General features: G+C 34.9%; 1 protein-coding gene across 1 annotated transcript in view; it reads right to left on the bottom strand.

The window, feature by feature from the left end:
- Window positions 1-921: 921 nt before the first annotated feature.
- The window catches only part of LOC136040971 (uncharacterized), a 52,391-nt gene continuing 35,057 nt past the window's right edge, over window positions 922-18,255 (bottom strand). Inside the window, exons 3-5 of the mRNA XM_065725442.1 lie at window positions 13,864-13,990; window positions 12,017-12,175; window positions 922-6,589 (exon numbers count right to left, since the gene is read on the bottom strand). Coding sequence (XP_065581514.1) covers window positions 3,708-6,589; window positions 12,017-12,175; window positions 13,864-13,990 — 3,168 coding nt within the window. The 3' untranslated portion in view covers window positions 922-3,707. The remainder of the gene's footprint in view (window positions 6,590-12,016; window positions 12,176-13,863; window positions 13,991-18,255) is intronic.

Genomic DNA, 18,255 nt, shown 5'->3' with positions numbered 1-18,255 from the left:
CAAATATAAAAATTCGTCAATTTTGAAAGCGAAATGTCTATTGCAAAAACACGAATGTCCGTCACTGAAACTCTCCTCCAAAATTAACTTGTGTCCCCTAACCTCCTCATATTTAATGAACCAAGGTGTCTCCACACCTTACTTTCCCTCCCTTCATGTGCACATGACAGTCGAAATTTTGGATAAAAGACAGCACTGTTCCTCATCAAAATTTGAAAATTTGAAGCACTAATCCTGAATAGTGTTTTCTCTTTAGCGAAAGAGCACCGTACCCCCCTGGATACGATATTGAAAGTATCTCAAGATTTTTCCAATTCTGTAAAGCATGAAATTGATTGAAGCTTTTCAACAATTAAGTTATAATATTAAAGCACCGTTCGAAACTCACAAATTGGCATTTATTGTAATTAACTATTACCGTGCCAGCGAACTATGAACCCAGTCTCAGATTATTCGCAACCAAGTAATAAATACACATGTCATCTACCAGCAAAATATAGCTATTGTGTACCAAAACTTATAAAACTGATGCTTTTATATTTTATTTTATGTTATTTCTCCTAACAAGGGAATTTTTGGAATGGAGACACCCTTGAAGTGAAGCTTGGCCACATGAGTGATTAAAGGACTTTCATAAAACAACTTACTGCCTTTAACGGATATCTCAAGCTATCCTTGGACATCACCTAAGAGATTCAGCACATCCTCCTCAGCTTGATTCGTAAGATATCAGTTAAAAAAAAAGAAAAAAAAAACAAAAAAAAACATAAGGGCAAACTAAGTTCTTATAAAGAATTTCAGGTGGTTTTAGAAAACTACCTTCTCAAAAGTGAAAAGTTAGACCCCATTCCTTTGACTGATTAAAATTTCCCTTCTTTAATTTACGCCATTTCTCCTACTTAGGCCTAGCAGGACATTAAATTCATGTATGTTAAGACATTTATTCCAGAAAAATACGACAAAATTACATATAATAGGAATCCTTAATCAGTTAAAACAACCACTATTAAAATATAACTACTATTAAGAAAAAATGACTACTTCAGTAGGAAGCTCAACCGCTCCGTTTTCGTCATATTCGTTTACAGATTAGTGCTCTAATTATCTAGAACAGGACAATCGATAGGTGATGGGAGGATAGGGAATCTTCGACGCCCACGCTTCAAAAAGGACAGTGTTACTTTTTTGAGTGCATGAATGTTAGAAGTTTTATTTCACATTATTTTATTTATAATCGTAGGATCGTTATTTCAGAATATGTTTTCATAACAATTTTTCACTGAATAGGAAATATAGACTCCAATCTGAACTTATAGGTTCCAATATAACTTCAGCAGAGGAGAAGGAGATTTATGTGTGCAATTCTTAACTTCCAGCCTCCCCTGCAACGAATGTACTATTGATCTCTATTGCTACCAAACTGATATAAAAAGAGGAGGAAGGAGGTAAATAGATATTTCTCCTCAGGGCCCAGTTTACGCTTTAGACTAGTCTAGACGGGTTATTTCTTCTAGCGACAATAGTCAAAGCAAAAATGCCATGAAACGTATAAACAATATAAATTAGAATTAATTATCAGTTTTCAGCAACTATACTATTAAACAGATTTATGGGCAAAACGATGTATTACGCTAGAAAACAGGAGCAAAAAACATGCAACTAGAAACGGGAAAATAGGAGGGACCGTTATTCTTAGCTTCGTCAGCTAGAAAAATGGTTAGACCTATTCATTAATTATGGTAGGAGAGTTGATAATTTTGATCTTCATGCTAATTAACTAATGGCTCTTTCAATAGCCATTAACTATTAATTAATCATAATAGCTATTAGATATTTTGATAATCCCGTTGGACTGAATTTGTACCTTTACTAGGTAAATTAGCCCGAGAAATATTTTTGCAACATAACAGAAAAAATTGATGATTTTTTACCGTGTTTAACGGTGTACCAAAATTCAATATAATTAAAGTACTTTTCGTATAATGAAGTTTAAATTTTCAATATAAGTTCTGCATATTTAATGATTTTAATGTAATTATTGAATTATAAATGGTTATTGCAATAAAATTAAGGATGATCATTGGTACATAGTTTGAGAAAGAAATTCATTTTATGTACTATTTTCTGCAAAAACTATGATCTATTTCTATCTTGGCTGTGATGGTGTGGGGAGGGGGGGTTGCATATTGTCCCTGGCCACTGAAAACCCTAGCTACGCCTCTGCATTAATGCATACAAATACACTGGTTTCCTAAATTTTGAAAAATACCCCTTTTTTGGTATATTCACTGAAGAAATCAGGAATTTACCCCCTTCCCTTAGATTTTGAAATACCAAACATTTGCTGTTTGCTATTTATTACCAATATAATTAACCAGTCAATGATAAAATTTGCTCGGGAATTGGGGGGGGGGCATTGATAAAACGAACCTCTATATTACAATTTGGATAGGAAATACCTGGAACTATATGAATAGGTCAGATTTCAGATGAACCCGACTCCATCCCCCCCCCTTGTGAACGTCTCTGAGCTAACCTCCCAGATAAAAGCCTGACTACTCTCTTAAACAATTAGAATTATGATAAATTAGAAAAATTAAGTTTTTCTTGAAAAGTTTTATTTACTATTTTAGTAAGACGATCTGCAGAAAAAGCTCAACCAAAACCCAACTCAAGACTCAAATTCACTTTGCCCCCCCCCTTTTCTCCTCAACAAAATTAGTCCCAAAGTTCCCACTCGATCCCTCAGTCATGAAACAAAACAGGGTAGACTTGGGGTAGACTCAACCAAAACCCAACTCAAGATTTGAAGTCACCTTGTCCCCCCTTTCTCCTCCACAAAACTACCCGAAAGTTTCAACTCGATCCCTCATCATGAAACAAAACAGGGTAGACTTAATGAAACTCTGGAAAACTCTGCTCAACCAAAACCCAACTCAAGACTCGAAGTCACCTTGCCCCCCCCCTTCCTCCTCAACAAAATTAGTCCCGAAATTCCCACTCGAACCCTCAGTCATGAAACAAAACAGGGTAGACTTAGGGTAGACTCAACCAAAACCCAAATCAAGACTTGAAGTCACCTTGTCCCCCCTTTCTCCTCCACAAAACTATCCCAAAGTTTCAACTCGATCCCTCATCATGAAACAAAACAGGGTAGACTTAATGAAACTCTGGAAAACTCTGCTCAACCAAAACCCAACTCAAGACTCGAAGTCACCTTGCCCCCCTCTTCCTCCTCAACAAAATTAGTCCTGAAGTTCCCACTCGATCCCTCATCATGAAACAAAACAGGGTAGACTTAATGAAACTCGTGGAAAACTCTGCTCAACCAAAACCCAACTCAAGACTCAAAGTCACCTTGCCCCCCCCTTCTCCTCAACAAAATTAGTCCCGAAGTTTTAACTCGATTTGTCAGTCATGAAACAAAACAGGGTAGACTTAATGCAACTCAGGAAACACTCATGAAATGCCAGTGCAGGGTAACGAGCTGTAGGTTTAATTCATTCACAGAAACATACACCAACATTTGGTGTATAAATTGAAATTTTTCCTATAAACAGGCTATCTCAAGAGTTACAGACATTTCCCAATCAAATAAAATCTTTATATATTTTTTCAGTTGTATAAAGTTAAATTATATAATTTTATATATAATGTAAAATAATGTCTAAATCATATTACGTTCTTAGATTTTTATTAACTACTACTCAACGGACTAAAAGACGACCATGATTTCTTCCACTGGAAAAGTTAACCATCTCATCTTCATCATATTCATTAGCCAATTGGTACTCTAATAATGCAGAGCGATTATTTTTTCTAGCTATATTAGCTATAAAAAGCGCAAAGAAGAATGTAATAATACATAGACAATTAGTTACTAAGAGTTCATACATGAGTGTCATTGGTTCATACTCTACTAACATTCCCCCAATCAGAGGGCATATCATTTCCCCAGCAGCGGCACCTACAACAAAAACAGATGCCATTTTATTGGAGACACTGAGATGTTGTTCAGCCCATAAGAATCCTGATGGAAATACATTGGCCATTCCAGAGCCCACAAGAGCAGTTCCAATCCGCAAACAAGTCTCACTGGACGAAGCGCCAATTGATAAAATAACAGAGCCGGTGCTAGTTAAAATAAAATCGATAAATAGTAGATTTGAAGGTTGTAAGAATCGAGCTAAAAAAATGCTAATAAATCGAAATGCAGCAAAACTACCCCAAAACACGGCTGTGATATAAGAGCCTTGCGATTTGCTTAAACCCAATTCGCTACGAACAGAAAACGTCATGACCAGCTGTCCGTAGGCAACCTCCATTCCCACATAGAGCAGAAAAAATAATGATAGAAGTGATACTAGTATAAAAACACGAACTTTCCCCTCAACCTGCGCTGGCTTATCCATCACAACTGGTCTGACTTGCTTACCTTTCTTTTTGCATAAGAAACATAAAAATATCAAACCTACATGAAATGTCAAAGCTGCTATTATGATGTAAGCAATATGAATTTTAGTGACACCATATTTTTCAATGGTCTCTGAAAATCCGTCATTTGGGTAGGTGTTGTCGTCATTACCACTGCTAAAAGTATTCTGTGGTTTAGAATAATGGACTTTTGGTTTTGCTGTTGACGAATGTGGAGTAGACATTTCGATATTAGATTCATCTTTAATCCTTAGTCTGCCATCTATGTGATGCTGTTCACTCTCACCTTGACTATCACCATATCTACTCGTGACGATTTTGTCTTCAACCGATTTGCTTACTGCTTCACTTGAGATTGTCACAGAGACAGAATTTTCGGCCGTTTTCGTTGTTGTTAAATTTTCCTCTTTGGCAACACTGCCTGACCAAAAAGAGCCAGCTTGACTCTTAGGTGTGTACACAGTTGAAGAAAAAACTTTAAATACAGATTCAGAGTCGCCATAAGCATTTGTAATAAACTGACGCGAAGAAGAGGAAGAAAGCACCGGAAGATCACCTTTACTTGCGTCTGGGGAAACGATGTTCTCAGTGTTCGGATTATACATTTCAGGCATATTAGTAGAAGTTATATTCTCATCTGTTTTGACAGTAAAAGAGTATTGAAAAACAACAGAACTGGCGTTAGACATGATAATTGATGATTCAGTGGTTTTAGACCCACTGACCATTTCATTGGTAGGGTTTAACTTCTCAGAATCGGCCGCGCTCGAAACCTTACCTATCGCTATTGAATCATTAGTTAGTTCAATGTTGCTATTGTCAGCTTGTGGAATACTTTTAGCTATTAAACTATCATTAACAGTCGATTCTGGTATTACATTAGTTGTCATGTTACTGAAGTCAAAATGTTGTATCGACTTTGTCAATAATATGTCACTTTGATCCAATCCTCTGGGGTCTACTTCGTTTATAAAGTTATTAGAATCTACTTTCGAATAGTAATTCGTAACACTTGGTTCTTCGCCCATGCCCTTACTACTCATGTCAACGCTAGATTGCACAGTTGGGTCTAAAACAGTTTTAGTTTCATCAAGTAATGTGTCATTTACGTCTATTGTTGAATACGGTGAATTTGTGATACCAGTACTTGTCTCTGGAGTAATATTCTTATTAACTAGTATCGTATTCATATTTGGTTGTACCGACAATATACTTGGTTGTTGGGTTCTTACCTCTGCAGTTATACTCATATTACCTACTGATGTATTCGTACTTATTTTTTGGTTGTCAACACTAGGTTGTACCGTCGTGTTATTTAGATCAGTTGAATTTACTGGCGTTTGGGTAGTAGTGACAGGCAGCGTTCCTGGAGTTGGGTTCGGAAGCTTAATTTTTTCCCAATTGAAACTGTTGTCAAGGTTCTCACCATCATTGACCTGTGGCTTTGGTTTAGGGATTCGTTTTGTAGTTTGCTCTAAAGGAAGCATAGCAGTCTGTGGAACATTGGGTGCTGTAATTATATCCGAGACATTTTCAAACGGCTTAAGAGATGCATAATCATTATCAGAAAGATTAACAATTACTGAAGAGTCTGTACTTATTTGATTGCTGATATTGCGCTCCGCATTTTGTAAGAATTCCGTTGAACTGATAGAATCAGAAGCTAAACTAGGAGTTAATGCTACACTATCAAAAATGGCTGCAGACAATGACTCACCACTCTGAACTGAGGAATCGTTTTCACGTCGGTTTGTGAATGACGAATCATTCTTTGCAATGACAACGTTCTGATAACCCGTTCCATTTGGTGTCATTTCTGAGTCATTTAAGTTTAATGCGCTAGGGATGAGACTGCTATTACTCGAACTATCATCAATAATATCAGCAGTGTCATTAACTAATAAAGGAAAATGAATGTTTGGGTCAGATTTGTTCAAATTTATCGAACGTTTGTCCCCCCAAGTGTGAGTGGAGAATTCTAGAGAATTTTCAGGAGAAATTGCGAGTCCCCCATCGTTTTCATCAATTATGGGCGATAAAAATGGCTCCGCCAACAAGGGAGCCACAAATGCACCAGCACCGAAGCTGAAATGTAGAGCCTGCATATACGGTCCACTATCTTTTCTCCATAGATCGATACACATCACATTACCTCCTAAAAAGAAAAAAAATTCAATAGGCGATAACTAATAATTATAAAATTGAGTTTCGTGGAGCATAAATATAGCCAAAGACGTGGTTCAATTGATCTTAGTTAACTATTTTACATACTATAGATGCATACTATTCTAAAAGATTACATACTATACTAAAAGATGCAACTCAATTCTTAGAACTATGAATTCCAAACCCCCCCCCCCCCCCCATTGCTAGTTGTACTTATGCTATTGATCCCCCGCTCCCTTGTATCTACTAACAACGCGTTTGGTGCAAGTTACAAATAACAGTTCAATAGGGAAAATCCGTTTATTAGACAATGAGCCACAACATAATAATCCCTGGAACATTTCAGTCACATACACAGTAGCTTTTTCAGCCTACGAGACTCATCAGCTTTTGATACTGGTATAGGCAATTCATGGACTAATAGATAATTTTCTTCTTTAGCATGTTTAAAGATTACTGATTGGGGGAAATGCAGGTTAATAATCGCCCCTCTATCACGTATCAGTCATTAACACTAAACTGTAAATTTTCAACCCCCTCGTCGGTCCTGTAATGCTTTACAGAGCTGAGAAATGGCATGCAGCGGACACAACCCTAAAGGCCATCAATGTATTCCAGTAGAAGAGCATGAGAAGGATTAAAAGTCTGCAGTGGTTTGACTTCGTGAGTAACAAGAAGCTGGTGCAGATCACCCAACAGTCTCGGTTTTTGACCCTAGCAGCTGAGCGTAAATAACGATGGTTTGGATACTTAATTTGAATGCCCCTGCATTTACCCGCAAAGACGATCCTTGACTTCGACCCTACAAAAGCGGGTTGGAAGCGACCTCAGTGCCGACCGAAGAAACGACGGTCTGACACCCAGTCTGAGTTCCTGCCGAAAGGCAGGAACTCAGAAATGTCTCAAAAATCGTAACTGGCGTGATATCCTCTCATTATCTGATGGTGACAAAATGGCACGTTAATTTTGTAGCGAATTGTTCGAAAAATACCCTGAAATTTTCCCACAAAAATTATGTGAATCTAATGAAAAACCATAGATTGCTCGGTATATTTGGGATCTGATAAAACTGAAGAATGAATTGCATTTAAATGGACACGAGGAAGATTTCAAAAGGTTGAGAAATTCAACCGTGTAAAAAAATAAGATATTCACGTAAGCAGCATGGTTCATAAATAATCAGCAAAATATATCAATCCAACCCAAGGAAGTTCCATGATACTGTTCAGAATGCTATCGGTAAAAAAGTGACCGAAGTTGAAGTTACAGATAATAATGGTAAACCCCTGCAACCTTATGAGATTAATGAGCTCTTGCATTGACTCGTAAAATTCATTCGCGACTAACAATACTACCACTTAATGACTCAGTTTTAAATATACTTTTTCTAGAGATTAGTTCAGTTGTTAAGAAGTTGAAGGCACTTGATCCTCGTAAATCTAGTCACCTAAGTGAAATACCAATTAAATTGATTATTGAGTGTGCTAATCTTTTATCTTTTCCTTTAAACGGCAAATTCTAACCAATGTTTTATTGATGGCATTTTCCTTAGTATTTTTAAACAGGCATATGTTACCCCGATCTCCAAATGTTAGGCCCCTAAGGATATTGCTGAAATGAGACCGATTTCAAAAACACCAGCTCTTTCAATTTGACTTAGAACCAGACATAGAAATGTTCATTATTTGTTTGTATTGTTGGATACCATCCTTAAACATTTAGAAAAAATGGGGCTTATGTTGATGCATTATTTGTTGATATAGTTAAGTTTTTTCATAGTCTCAACCATAATGAAGTAAATATTGAACCATAATCAGATTATGGGTGCCCGTCTATTTGTTGCACGCATGCTTGCTAGTTTTCTTTTTAAAGATCTGACTGCGTCCAGCTCCCTGATCATGAGCCATCTGGATTTTTAGATACTTTTTGCGGTTCGCCACAAGGGACTTTACACTTTCTTTTCTATTTTTTTTTAATTGTATTTTAACAACAGTTCGAGAGCGTTTTAAATCTGCTGATGATTTGACTGCTTTATCATTGTAACTAAGCCCTCCGACTACAGAACAGTTTGACTTAACAAGAATTTTTACTGACCTAAAAGCTGAATTTGGAAACGAATAATTGACGGTCAGTGAAGAGCTCTTATATGACTTTTTCCTTCATTAAGGTCAAAAGCCACTCTTCTCTTATTCCCCTACTGCTGACAAAGAAAACTATTAAAATACTTGGAATACTTTTGGGCAAAGATTTAAGATGGAACTCGCATGTTGACTATCGAACTAAAAAAGACGCCTCACTTTTTCATTTATTTTCCAACCAGAAGAGATTTGGTATGCCAACAGATGTTTTAAAGTCTGCATACTGCAGCACCGTTAGACCTTATCTTGAGTAGGCAAATCCAGCTTGGCATCTAGTTTTGACAAGAGATCAATCAGATAAACTTGAGATAATACAAAAAAGAGCTGTGTAGATTAAACTTGGACATAACTACTCAACGTAAGATGATGCACTAAATTTCTTGAAGTCCCCAGCTCATCGTGGTATACTAACTGACCTTGAGAACCACTCTGCAGATGGACCAGTTACTAGGCTCCGACAAATAATAAATAATTGTCCACAGTTAATGACTTACCCAGCCTCTAGTACCGAGAGATATTGCAAATCATTTGTCCCTTATTTTACTCGGTATTTTAATTATATTATTTTGACAAATATTTAATGTCTGATGCAAGTTTGTTTCAGGTATTTGCCAGAGTGTTTTTGAATGTATCAACCATTTACATATTTAAAATTCTGATATATTCCGTATAAACAATTACTTGATTCTTGAATTACATTAATTTTAGGTTAATTTGTTAATGAATCTTTTCAATTTATTGACCTTGAAGAAAAACCGATCGGAGCGAGAGGAAAAGTGTTCAAACGATAAGTAAAAAAATTTCCCAAGAAGCACAGATAACATGTACTTTCACGCGCCAAGTCTCTAAGCCAAACATATTTCTTGCCAAATATCTTCCTCTTTCATATTAGTTTTATGCAAATCATTACTTGTGTTGGTAAAAACAGATGGTTCTGGATAAGAACCATCAAATCTCGAACTCTAGTGTGCTTAACATTTGACATGCTTTCCATTTTTAAATAAACTTGCTCATTTTGCTGGAGGACAAAAGAAAAACCGATCGGTACCATAGGGAAACTAGAGGAAATTCCAAACCCCAAAACCGATCAGTACTATGGGCAAACACGATCGGTTTTACCATGATATAGACCGGTTTTTGAGCGTTTCCCCATGCGTCTGAACGGGCTTTAACTATCAATTGGTATACAAAATTAACATTTCATTTTCTGCAGTTAGTCAGTTCTATGATTAAAATAAATAATCGTACTGACACTTGATATTAGACTAGCCTTTTTTGACTCTCTGGATGACAAACCCGCACCAGTTAGAACCTACACCCGAGTGATAAATAATCAAAAAAAAAAGTTTCGATCGCTTATTTCAAATTAAAAAATAATACATCATTTATGTAGTTCTTTGTCGTTATGTAGTTCTTTTAACAGGATATTAAAAAAGCCAAATATATTTCTTGGCAAACTTGCTCTAACTTGCTTTATTTGTAATTTGATAAATTTATTTAAACTACCCTCTACATCTACTTCAGCACATCAAATTTAACTCTAAGCTTTTATGGGTTTCTATTATGTAGCTTCTGATTACAAATCAATAGTTAATTAATTCTATAGTTAAATTCTATAAGTAAAATTCCATAGTTAATCTATTCTAAAGTTAATTGATAGACAAATCTACGATTATGATGACTTCTCTAGAAGCAAAAACAAGGACTGATAGAGATAGGAATCTTCTAGCTCTTACTGATATTGAATTGCTTATACTCGCCCTTTTTATTTGGGTAATTTATTGGCATTTATGTCGTAAAACCCGTTTAATCGTTAAAGGTGTATGGATAGGGGAGGGGGAGTTAACTCCATTGGACTTAATCTATAAATATCAATAATAATAATCAATCATGAGTACAACCTTGATAAAACCGCTTAACTATTTGCAGTATCTGAACTTTTTCATTAAGGTACTTCTGTATCGTTCATATTAACCTTTGATCTTAGACGTATTTGACCTTAACCCTTTGATTTTGACCGACCTTAAATTGGTAAAAACCCAATCACACTACGTTAAGCCATCTCCATGAACTTTTTCTTTACGTGAAATCCTTTAATGTTTTGTTTATTGTAGTAGTGTCCACAGGAAACTTGGCTCGTGTCGTCTTTTCTATTGCATTTAGAGTCTCTACATAAGAGGTTTTGTTTGGTCTTACTCAAATCTATTCAAACACTAGCTGTTGGGGTGGCACTTCGCGCCACCCCAACACCTATTTGGTGGGGGCGCTTCGCCCCCCCTCCAAGCGCTCCTGCACGCGTAAGTCGTTACGCGCCATTGTAGTTGTGTCCCTGTGTCCCACCTGTGAATATATATATATATATATATATATATATATATATATATATATATATATATATATATATATATATATATATACTACGTAAAACTTGCGAATATACAACATTCTTCACTGTACAGCTCAATCCTTATAATGACGTCAGTCGACAAACATGACGTCAGTCGACACACACGTCCCAGTCGTCATTTGTGTCCCGGTGTCCCAGTCTGTAATTTCTCTTTGAGTGTCCGGTTTTTGTTTGTTTCCTTTTTTCTTTTTAGTTTTTTTTTTGGTTTTTATCTTTTTTAGTTTTTTTCTTTTTTCTTTTTAGTTTTTTTGTAGTTTTTACCTTTTTTATCTTTTTTTTATTTTAATTTTTATTTTTTTTTAGTTTTCTTTTTCTCCTTTATTTTTCAGTTTTTTTCCTTTTTTTAGTTTTTTTTCTTTTTCAGTTTTTAGTTTTTTTTTAGTTTTTTTTATTAGTTTTTAGTTTTTTTTTCTTTTTAGTTTTTTTTTGTAGTTTTTACCTTTTTTTTAGTTATTTTTTAGTTTTTTTTTTCTTTTTTAGTTTTTAGTTTTTTACCTTTTTTTAGTTTTTTTAGTTTTTTAGCTTTTTTAGTTTTTTTTAGTATTTTCTTTTTAGTTATTTTTTGTAGTTTTTATATTTTTTAGTTTTTTTCCTTCTTTTGTATTAATGCTAAAGCCAAGGTTCGAACCTGGAACCTCTCGGACCTAAAAGCTGGAACATAACGCTTTACCAACTCAGCTACTTCGGCTTGAATACATTCGTTTTTAAATTGGTATATGATGAAATAATTCAGACGTCATATGCGGACAGACAGACAGACACACAAACAAACAACTTATTTTTATATATATAGATATAAGTATGACTCTGACTTCCACAAAGAATTATTCGTAAAATGTTCCGCAGAAATAGACTTGTATTATTTTACTACCTGTATCTAAGAAGCCCATTCCAGCTCCCATTAACGACATGGCAGTCATTAAGGCCCCAAAGTTCTTGCACCATGGAGTGGCACCGACTGCTATGGCTGTCCAAGTTAAGCTTGTGAACAGCAGAAGTCGCTGATCGAACCTGTCAAACAGAACACCACCTAAAACGAAGCAGAAAACGAAAAATATTAAAATGGTGTTAAACAGGGTACGAAAAAAATTGAAATCTAAAAACTAAAAGGCTTTTAAAACAATTCATGTTTATGAGTATTAGATGAGGAGAAACATATGCATAAAAAGAGTATGTTTTTCAGAGTGAACCTAAATATGCAATTTTATAAATTTCAATTCACCCGTCAAAATTTATGACTGTAAGTTTGCATTATTTTAGAAAAAAGAGACACGCATGTCGATTAAGTCTTAACGAAAATTACGTCATTATATAGTGGGTACCTAAGAACGCACAAATTTAATTTTAACCTCACAAAATTCCATATTTTTTGGTGAAGGGATTCACATAAATTTGTTTGCTTCTTTTTGGATTTCCAAATTTTCGGAAGTCTCTCACTAAATCTTAGGGATGTAAGCAAACAAAGGGAGCTTTTTAAGAGAGCGCAAACACGACACGAAAAAAGCTGAAATTGAAAGTGGCGTAAAATTCATTGATTGTATCACAAACATTCATACGTTGTATAATTTTAGTCAGAAAAAAGGTACAATTTATCCCAAAGCACCGACAACGCATGCCCTCATTATCTGTAAAACAGCAATCATTAGGGCTATTCGTACCGAACTGACGGTAATAAAATATTGAAAGAGGGCTCAAACAAAAATTATTGGTCTAGAATTATAAGCAATCGGACAGTATCGGAGGGCTGCTCTTTGCCTTGTGGGTGCAGACCCCGAATGTAAAAAAAAAAATATATATATAGGAACATGAAAGTCAAAACAGTTATTACAATGAGAAAGATTAAAATATACAAAAACTATGTTTACCCCTAGGGTCAAGGTCCAAAGCTAAGAAATAATTTTTTTCATATATTAAAAAAATCATGATAAATTTTTTGAAGTAAAAACGTTTGTTACGGTTTTTTGTAAGCAAATATTTAACATAAATTAGAGCTAAAGAAATATTTGCTTTTTGAATAGATTGGTATATAGTTTCCAGTTCTATACAAATGACTCATTTCAAACAAAGCTTATTATGTCTTATTAACACCAAAAAGATTAACAGCATATAATTTTGGGACCCAAAGACTTTCATCAATTTTTTAAATGAATTTAAGCAAAAGCTTTCCAAATAAGTATTTCAGAGAAAAATTAAGAGTGGCATTAAAGACTAAAACGGGCTGAGATAAAGCCAAATAACATGCCAAACTGAAGATGAACAGAATTTACTATGAAGGGATGAGTAAGGTAAAAGGTAAAGAATACGGCATTATACCTTACAGTCCCTACCGGCGGTGCTGATCTCCGTTTCTTGGCCCTTCAGCCAGGAAGTGCAATGGGGGGTTGGGGGCCAACCATCCTGTGCTTTCGCAAACCCTTCCTGTTTACCTTCCCCAGATTTCTCCAGGTACCCATTTAGAGCTGGGTCGACTCTGGCTGAGCTTATAGAGTCACGCCGCTGACCCCAGTCCCAAACTAAATAATTGGGTACACTAGGATTCGAACCCTCACCCTCTCAGACAAAAGATCCTGAAGCCAGCGCACCAATCCACTCAGCCAGGATGAGCGAAAGCTAAAAACGGACAAAAAATTAAATGATTCAACTTAAAATAAAGATATCAATATGGATAAAATATATGAAAGCAAAAAAAGAAAAAAAGTCGAAAAAATTAGAATTTACCAAATATAGATCCCAAAAGGTATCCTGTGGATCTTGCAGCAAATATAGACGTAATTTGCGTAACAGAGACATCTACTTGCTTTTGAAGATCTAATAAAGTGGGACCAGGAACTGCTATACAAAGACCCTAAAAGAAGAGCAGAAAACTGAAAAAAATAATAACCACACTAAGCATAAGGGATGTGTCTCAATAAACCACAGCCTCACACAATAAGCATTTAAATGAATTCACTCTGAATAAATTACACTTTACAATGATAAATCCCGTCCAAAGACCCTAAAAGAAGAGCAGAAAACTGAAAAAAATAATAACCACACTAAGCATAAGGGATGTGTCTCAATAAACCACAGCCTCACACAATAAGCATTTAAATGAATTCACTCTGAATAAATTACACTTTACAATGATAAATCCCTTCATTTTTGTTTAGAATTTGCCGTCTATATGAAAAGTCCCTCCAGCATATCTATCTATTTTGTCAAATGAGCAATAATTCTAAATCTACCTTTTAATTTGTCTCGAAAAGGGCCTTATACTTGCTTCTAAAAATTGGCATGTAGCCATTGTCCGATATGAAAAAAAGAGTCTAGATGGGCATTGACTTTGGTAAAATTTTTTTAACCCTCCGAGCCTCCTGAATATTTTTCATAAATCATCTGTTGACTGAAATTAAGGACCCCTGGAGGTTGAAAGCCTTGAGCATAGGCAGGAGGAATTTCAAAACATATTTTGTATGGTGATAAGTTCACTGACTCCAAACTTTTAGAGAAAGATATGTCCGTTTGATAGCTGTGAAGTCAATATCAGATTATTAATTATATCGCATTAAACTGGTTGATTGCTTTGTATTAAACGCATTGCAGTATACAAATTACAATAATAGTTTATATATCAGAGTTGAATAAGATTGTTCATAATAAAATAATTGTTCATTTTCCAGTGAAAAAACAAAATCAAAAACCACCTAGATAGGTTACAAATTTGGAAAAATTCGCTTAGGACATTAAAAATTTTGGAAAGACTTCTTTAATACCAATGACGTCACAACTACCCAGACGCTATTACCACAATTACCAGACGAAAAATCCCCTATATACCAATATCGTCAAAACTACCCAGACATAATTGCCACGATTACCAGACGAAAAACTTATATCATACCAATCACGTCACAATTACCAAACAAAAAACCTCTTCACATACCAATGACGTCACAATTACCCAGACGCCCAATGGTTCTATTTTCTACAGCGAATAAAATAAATAAAGTTGTTATGCGAAAGATAAAAAACTATGTTTCTTTTCACCGAGCAATGATGGGTTCCCCCTCACTTCCAAATAATTGTAAAACCCTAGAATCTAAACAAGATAACTGATAAGCAGCATCAGAGAATATAAACCCCATCCAGACAGATTATGCACATGTTTCAAAACACCATTTTAGAAAACTATCTCATGAGACTACTTGGACCTTCACAAACAAGCAATCACAACAATCCAGCAATTGGAGGAAGTTCGAATCAAATAACGTGGAAAACGTATGAGAAAGGAAACCCAAGTTCCCTTCTGAAAAAAAAAACAACCAGAGCCATCTAAGTTTGCCTAACAAAGTCGATAAAACGTGATAGTGAGCTTTCTGACATCGACATTGCGTATTGTCATTTCTCTAACTCCAGCTATTTTGACGATGCTACTTAAGATTATCTTACAATTTCCAAGCTAGGAAGATTTGAAGTTTTCAAGATTACACTATTTTCAACTTTACTGTCATGTTCGTCACGTTCTTCGTCATGAGCCAAATCAAAAATTTCGACCATCCCTTAGTTCTATAGCTATCTACCTTAGTTCTGCCCTAGGATGGATGATAGACTATGCATCAACAAATGAAACTGACATCATTTTTATACAATTCTGCCAAAGGCTTATGCCAGCTTTGCCTCTCACTCAAACTATCTGTCTTGGCTTTGTCTTCAATTGGCCAATGACAAAACCAGATAGTCTGAGTTAGACACAAATAAGCATTGATTTTAGGCATAATCATTTTTCAGGATTGTATAAAAATGATGTCGTTTTCACTTGTTGGTAGATAGTCTATCATCCGCTTCCCTAGATTTTGAAAAATGCCTTTTTTGGAAGTGTAACCATTAAAAAATAGATTTGTTTTTATATTTTCATACAAAAATGACAACAAAATTGTCACCCCATTATTTTGGAAAATACCTTCTACCCCTCCCCTCCCCCTAATTTTTTGTGAATTGACTCCACTTGGTCACTAATTCTATTCAGTGGGGTATAGCTCAAAGAGAATATACTGTCGGGCATTTTTTTTTCATGGGGGGAGGACACAAAAACTTTGCAAGACATAAAAAAAAATTTTAAATCTATTTTTGTCCCTTTTGCACGAGTCCGACAATTTTTTGATGGGAGAGGGGAGAGGGCCAAACTGGGTGTGTCCTGTCCTTGGATATGGCACTGTCTATATTGAATAGTTATAAAGAAAAAGATATAACAAATATAATACATATCCCATAAAACATTCACTTTTGACCAAATTTTCTTTTCGTTGGGTTTAAATAAGATATTTCTACTAATGAGATTATCATTTTTCTTTCCGTTATTTTCCATACTTTAAAATCATTTAAAATAATATTTTTATAAATTACGAATTCAATGACACACGAAGATAAATTGGAGACTGATAAAATAACCGATTTTACAATAAAAGCTATAGCGTAGGACTATATTGAAGTAACTAAAATACACATTATTAAGGCCATATGCGAAACAATCAGATGGAGAGGGGGGTTGCATTTAGGAGTGAATTAGTCATTATATTTGAAAAGAGCATACAGAAAGAAATCGAGAGGTATGTTCACCTTGTCCATATCTCAGATATGGAATCTCGTATGTGTTGACTGCGTGAGCTACTGACACTAATTAACAAAGTTCATAAATGTTAAAAATTAAGATACAGAAAATGTCAGTTGTATTCATTTTTTTTTCTCCTTTGCTTTAGATTAAGCAGAAGACAAAAGAATAAATTTTATTATAAGAAAATTAAAATGCCAAAGTTGACCATTTTACCAGTTACGCGCACTTTTAGGACCAAAGATGAAAAAAAGAAGAAAGGACAATCTACCTTCACTACTTAACTTAGGGTTTATCCTTAGTAGCTTAATATAAAATGTAAGGGAGTTATACATTTTCGATTATGCAACAAGGCTAATAAATTCTCAATTACCATTATATTCTTAAAAAGCATATCTCAATAAATCAAAGTTTGGTTAATATTTGAAGGACAGGTCTGTGCAATATCTGCATGTCTGGCTAATTCCCCCCGCGAACAATTCCCAACAGAAAATTCCCCCCACAGACAAATACCTTTCGGAAAACTTTTCTCACATGCAAGGTCGTATCCAGGAGAGGGTTAGCTTGAACCCCCCTGAAATGTTTGGGAAAACCCTAAAAGACACTACATGATTGCAATAAATAATTACGGAACGCTAGGTCCATTTATAATTATAACAGAAACATAATATCTCTCCTCCCTGTAATGTTTGTCCAACTCGTAAAGACGCAGCAAAAATGAATACAGACAAATTTTGACGCATTTTTTAACGTTTCTTTTTTGTACCCCCCTCTCTAAAAAATCCTTTTGAAACCCCCCTCCCAAAAAGAAAAAAATTCTGGATACGATCCTGCCCATGTGTAAAATTGAGCTGTCAAAGAGAAACCATTTGAAAAGCACGAGGAAAGCAAGGGACTCTGGAATATTCTAACTATATTTCAGAATACAGGTAAAATAAATGGTGTAGAATATCCTGTTATTCTTACATTTTAATTCCTTCTTTTTCGTGTTTTTGGGGGCTGGAGGGTTAAGTTATAATAGCAGTTTAGGATAAAGCTTAAAGAAAATTAATTCCTTTTTATTTAAAACAAAGAAATTGTTTCATTTTAAATTTTCTTGGTTCTGAATCAGAGTTTGACTCAAAGTTCCAGAAATCAAACTAAATAAACCCATAGAAATGCTTCAGTGGATGCGTTGTACCAAGTGAATGCGTTCTCAATCGCAAGGGGTGAATTAAATATTTATTATATTTATTATTATAATAATATTTATAATATTTTATAATATTATATTTATAATATAATATATTTATAATATATATTATATATTTATAATATAATATTATAATTTTATTTATAATTTTATTATTATATAATATTTATTATTATAGATATCGGTCCCAGACAGTGCTTCAACTTTACGGCTCTCCTCCTAAAATAGCAATTTCGGGGCCTTTTTTTTCATTACAATTCTTAACGATCTTCTGGATATTTTAATTAGTGACAACTGTAGAAGGGCTACTCTGTGATGGCATTGCACAGAG

This window comes from Artemia franciscana, chromosome 21, assembly GCF_032884065.1.
Source record: "Artemia franciscana chromosome 21, ASM3288406v1, whole genome shotgun sequence".
Classification (NCBI taxonomy): Eukaryota; Metazoa; Arthropoda; class Branchiopoda; order Anostraca; family Artemiidae; genus Artemia; species Artemia franciscana.
This window is presented reverse-complemented; position numbering and strand designations above follow the sequence as displayed.